The sequence below is a fragment of the Papilio xuthus genome, unplaced genomic scaffold (assembly GCF_000836235.2).
Source record: "Papilio xuthus unplaced genomic scaffold, Pxut_1.1 DF828142.1, whole genome shotgun sequence".
Taxonomy (NCBI): domain Eukaryota; kingdom Metazoa; phylum Arthropoda; class Insecta; order Lepidoptera; family Papilionidae; genus Papilio; species Papilio xuthus.
This window is the reverse complement of record NW_013530507.1, coordinates 5,035,525-5,041,455: the sequence shown is the minus strand read 5'-3', so window position 1 is coordinate 5,041,455 and position 5,931 is coordinate 5,035,525. Positions and strand designations below refer to the sequence as shown.

Below are 5,931 nucleotides of genomic sequence, written 5' to 3'. Positions count from 1 at the left end.
CATCGTACAAGATAAGTCCACACTAAAATTATATTTCAGTTCGCATTATATATGTAATAATACCATCTTATCACAACTTACCTAAAACAGGGTTACCAGTGCAAAATTAATGACAATTGTGCATAAAACAAATTAAACTTTAAAGTAAATACAACAAAAGGAAGCGCTTTTTACGCACAAAACACGAAATTACAATTAAATTCATCATTAATGCATGTCAAAACTTATAAATACGAACAGATGAATAATTGTGTTTTAAGACCTTTTAAGACATATACAAATTTGACTATATCAAAAGCAAATGTACTTACATTAACAAAGAGTGGTATTTAACAAATCAAAAACCAATTTTTAAATAATATGTTATAAGCATCTCACCAACAAGATCTCATGCAAAAAGCTCTTTTTATTTTACAATTAGTGTATCCATATGCATATGTTTTCAAACAATTGTACTTAATATTTGGAACCTATTATTAATCTATAATCTATATCATAAATGCTTAAAAAGCATAGCACAGCATGATAAAATAATATAGAGGTATTACTATGACATTGCCTAAATATTAATAATTGTCAAACTTTTAGAACACATAATGATTAAACCATAGACAAAAGCTGTGGAAATTCATAATATTCAAACATTTAATTTCAAATGTTTTAAAAATGATCTTGATATATTTCTCTCAATAAATATATTATAAACTACAAATTTAAGGTGCAAATGAATAAATACACCAATATTTAGCTGTCACAAAGTCGACAAGACGTAACACGAGTGAAAAAAAATTGAAATGTCAAAAATATTGAATGTCTTCAAATAAATTAATAAAACTAAACATACAATATGTCAATGTTTTGATACTTGAACACACAGACAGACAACACTCAAGTTTATAAGCACACTTAATTTTCCTAAATATATTCTGTATCACATTACACACATCACCTCTTCGGAAAGTCAACACTGTCAAAACTAATTTGTCTTCTAGCTCGCATCTTTGCAGCGTCTTCGAAAGATGGCATCGAATTGGATTTATATAGGCCAATTTTATCAAGCATGCTGATACCGATGCTGCTATTAGAATTAGAATCTATATTAACTAATTTGTCCTGCAAAATATTCTTGGAGGAGCTCTTTGGCTGTTCCTGTCTAATAGATAAATTTGAGCAAGTATTCTCTTTGATTTGAGATGTGAGCGTGGCCGAAGCCGACACCTGTCTCGTCTTCATCTGATGATATGCTTTAGGCGATATGTATCCGGATATTTTGTTTGATTCATTTGCTAACTTTATCTGTTCATCTTGGAAACATTCTTCCACAGTCCGACCCTGGATGATAGCGTACACATATTGGCGCGCTAATCTGTAAACAAAAGGTTAAACTGGTGTAAAAATCTTTAGATGAAAGGGACTTTTAGGCGATTTACTCTAAAAATCCTTTCTAAGTACCATTCTAGACCCAGTAATTTGAGCTGTATATTGTTGTATCAGTCCAGATGTTCTTTCATATGTGAAGTGTTAGTAATATTATAAATGCGAATGTTTGGATGGATATTTGTTAGAAAGTATATCCAGAACGGCTGTTTGGATCTCGCTGAAATTTGACATAGATGTAGAACATACCCTGGAAGAACACATATGTTATAAATTTTTGTTTTTAATTCCGAGGTCATAGTCGCGGCCGACAGCTAGTATACAATAATTAAAGTAACTCACTTGAGCATAGTCTCTGATGTTGAGAGTGCGGGCGCGGCGAGCCTGGCGGCATGCGGTGGCAGAGTAAGCAAGCGCTTGGTGAGCCGCGCCAGCGCCGCCGCTTTCTCCCGAAAACCGGGCGACGACATGCGCCAACCGCGCGCACGCAACGCCTCCGACACCGCCCATAAAAGTTTCTAAAAAAAAGAAAAATGAGTATTATATCTAATTGCTATAGTAAGGTCGTAAGTACATAATAACTAAACATAAAAAAATCTTTAAAATGGTTCACCAGTAAGTAATTTAGTTCAGGGTCCATAATGGCAGTTAAACAACTTATTATTAAAATAAAATTTTCATACATACCTTTTTATGTATCTCGTTTAATTCAGTTGGATTCCTTGTGGTCAGTATTTCAGACGCTCTGCGGTCGAACGGGACGGGTTGTGATACGGTGAAGGTATCTCCGCCAAATGACAAGCTCTTAGCTATCTTGCTCCGGCCATTGTCTAGTTCATCTTCACACTTACGCTTAAAGAAATGATCGCTAATTGTACCATCCATACTTTTAGTCTCAGCACGGTCTGGAGAACTAAATAATACGCGTCGGAATCTATTATTTTGCTGCGGTACGGAAGAACTAGCGGTGTTTGGTATAGTTTTCCTATTCTCAGGACTAACAAACAGAGCCCTCTTCAATGTTTCTCTTGTTGGCTGAGAACGGGATAAGCTTTCCGTATCCATTAATAGCCTTCTCATAGCTTTTTTCTTACTGGACCCTCCACTCTTGGTCTTTGGAGTCGCAGCTGATGTCTTTTTGCCTGGTGTCCTTCGTGTCGGTGTCCGTTTATTAGGCGTACGTCGTGTTTTCCTCTCGGCGGAATTTATCAGCTTCCTGTGTGGGAAGAAACTTCAAAGATATTTGTTTAGTTATTGTGATGTTGATGAAAATATTTTACACGAAAATATTTTATACTAAAATGTTAGATTATTGAAACCTACCGAAAACTATATGTTGTTTTAAAGTTCATTGAGTTTTGTTTTGGATAAACTTGAAGTTAAGTATGAATATAAAAAAATTTATATAATATATTTTGACATGAAATAGAGAAGTTAAAATACTTACTTTTTATCAATGAGCACCATCTTAGCCGAGGAAGCCTGGGCTTTCTCATTGATAGTGGCAGCACTGCAGAATGCTTGCCGGCGACGAGCCAAGTGCGAAAGACGACGTCCCGGTGACTTCAACTGGGCCATTCTGTATAATTATGTAAATACAGATCTCTATGCTATGTAGCAAAAAAAATCACAAACATCTTACTTAAATTATAGATGCAAATGTTTGGATGGACGGATGAATGTTTGTCTTTAAATGGAATTGTAAATAAACAGCTAATGTCATATGAACTACTAGTCATCCGCAACTTAATCAGTGCAGAGTAAAAAAAAATTATATACAAGTGAAATAAGAAAATATATTGCTTCTTTAAAGTAGCTTACATTAAGGTTATGTTTCAAGTATTTACTTTACAAATTTGTCACTTAAAATTGTATGCAATTACTAATTAGTTAATTTATAGTTTTACTTAATGATCTGAACTGTCCAACTAGATAATGAATTAGAAAACTGTTAACATATATTGAGAATCCAATTGCATAAAATATTTACAAAACAATGATTTCATGTGGCCGCTCGCTCGTTTGCCACCTTGTGATTTAAAAAAAAAAACAACCTACAAAATATACATTGTTATTTATCAAGTATGACTTAGTTGCCAAAATTTTTGATGAAGAGATAAAAACTATATTAAATCATACTAATGTAATAAATGAAAATTTGTGGATGGATATAGTTTTCTTCATATCCGCGCGAAGGGACCCCCGGGCGAAGTTTTAGAATTTAAAATAACATAAAATGTTTTACATACTTAAGTCTCATTGCTTTCCGCTTGCTTGCACTGCTCGGAGACTGCAATCCTCCGGAATAAATATTTACACTGGTGTCAGTTTCTCCACCAACAAACCTCTCCATATACCGTTGAAGTAAAAGTTCATACTTTTCTCTATAACTTGACACATTGTAACTGTAATAACAATAATTATATTGAACACTTGATTACAACATTTATTGTAAGCATTAAGGAAGTAACAATTTGTTTTATATGAATTTATATGTACTGTTTGGAAGAAAATCGAAACTGTGCCGGTGTATCGCCACAACACTAGCCTTAGGGAACATACCCATACTATGTCACTTATTTTTTTGTTTTTTCGACCCCTTCCTCCCCTCGGTGACCACTCGTAGTACATGCCAAGACCCCCCCTTCAGTTTTTATGTAGTAATTTATAATTATGATTTTTAATTGTTTGACAAACAAAATTTGAAAAAAAATAATAATTTGGCTCAAACTTCAACTTCCAGCAGCTTTATTTAAATATCAATGTTTATGTCCCCTCACTAATCAATGACACTTGACTTGGTAATGAAAGTGCGTTATTCACTCTTAAAGATTCCAACTAATATTGTCTAAATGTATATAATATAAAATCAAAATACAAAACTTACTACACATCAAAATATCTGCACTTCATAACATCTGGCCATAAAGTCTCCTTTACTTCAATTTCAGTGCACATTTTCAAGTCAATGCTCTTGTCATTAATACTTGTATTTAATTCAGGATTCTCCATATTACTATTATAAGATTTCTTTGTATTTACATTGGAAGAATTTTCTTGTATTTCATAAGATTCAGTAGAAGTTGTTGGAATGTGGACAAAAGAAACCTTCTTGGTTGGTGTCATTGAATTAACTTCCAAAGTGTTGATTTTATTGTCATCATTAAAGGCAGGAAGGAAGCAGTAATACTTTTTAAGCATTTCTGTGACATCTGTTTTTAATGTTGTCACTGATGGTGGTGGTAAAATTCCTTGAAGAGTCTCCTAGAAAAGAAACATAATATTAAAATGTCTTATTGAGAATTATAGGTTATAATATATTTTAGAATTATACTCTATGCTTATGCTTTATTATATAAAATGTGAGGTGGGAGTGTAAATTTTCAGTCTTCATTAAGGATAGTATATTTTCCTTAAAAGATAATATATGTAATAAAAACCTACTATTACAGATAATAATAATTTGTGATCCACAGATATTAACATATAAAGATAAATAAAATACCAATTTTTTATCCAAGTTGACCTATTTTGTTTTAATAATAACATTAAAGTATTTTAAACAGGATTACCTCAATTTTCCTAACTTTCTTTTTGTCATAAGTTTCAAAATCTTTAATAAAATTCCAGAATGGTTCAGGAGCTGGACTAGGCTCTTCTTCATCATCAGAGAACATATCAGGAGACCTAACCCCACTGTCAAAAGATGTCTCTATAGATGAGTAGCTCTGTTCTAAATTCCATTTAGCATTACTCCCTTCTTCATCAGCATCACAATCTTTTTTATAATTGGCATCTTCATATTGAGAATCTCGACTACTTTCAGCTGTTTTATCAATTTTCTCAGCATCACATGTATGCCTGTCATCACTCATATCACTGATTTGTTGGTAACTGAATTTGTCTGCAGATTGACCAATTGTACTACTGCCTGCCAGACATTCTGTACTCTCTGTCCCATTATTATCTGACAAACCCACCAAACCTGCATTTGCAGTGCTCAGGGCTGTCAAGGGATCCACAATGGGCTTCAATTTTTGAACATGCTTTATTGTACCATTAAAAGAAAGCTCAGTTATTGGTAATTTGAAAATATTTTCAGAATGTCTTATATCACGAAACATTGGCACGCTATCGACTGCATTGTTACTATTCTCCATGGTAGAGGTTATAAACACGGAGTGTTTAAAACTCTCAGGTTTTGAGTCTTCGGACGCGCGACCGTCGGTCTCAACGAGGTCCGATTTTTCATTCAAATTACAAAGTTCTGCTGTCGCGGATGAGGTCTCGACCAATGACCCCGACAAAGAAGTACAAGACGAATCCGCTTTAGGACGATCACTTTCAGAACCGAAATTTGGCTTGTTTGCAAAACTACCAATATCATTCAGACGTTGCAAGGAATTGCAATCCACATCTAGTCCTACACAATGTTTATCTACATCAGCTTGAATAGCAGCTGACAAGTCAATGTTACCCCCACTGTTGGAATTTTCGTAATCGTAAGGGCTTGATGACCGAGCTTCAGCTTGCTCTAAATGATTATTTTCTTCC

At 33.9% G+C, this 5,931-nt stretch overlaps 1 protein-coding gene across 1 annotated transcript in view; it reads right to left on the bottom strand.

Annotated features, from left to right (window-relative positions):
• Positions 1 to 6: 6 nt before the first annotated feature.
• Positions 7 to 5,931, bottom strand: part of mi (cyclin E-interacting protein minus) — a 6,946-nt gene continuing 1,021 nt past the window's right edge. The window contains exons 2-8 of the mRNA XM_013307052.1: positions 4,950 to 5,926; positions 4,265 to 4,641; positions 3,627 to 3,782; positions 2,825 to 2,956; positions 2,065 to 2,593; positions 1,720 to 1,895; positions 7 to 1,366 (exon numbers count right to left, since the gene is read on the bottom strand). Coding sequence (XP_013162506.1) covers positions 946 to 1,366; positions 1,720 to 1,895; positions 2,065 to 2,593; positions 2,825 to 2,956; positions 3,627 to 3,782; positions 4,265 to 4,641; positions 4,950 to 5,926 — 2,768 coding nt within the window. The 3' untranslated portion in view covers positions 7 to 945. The remainder of the gene's footprint in view (positions 1,367 to 1,719; positions 1,896 to 2,064; positions 2,594 to 2,824; positions 2,957 to 3,626; positions 3,783 to 4,264; positions 4,642 to 4,949; positions 5,927 to 5,931) is intronic.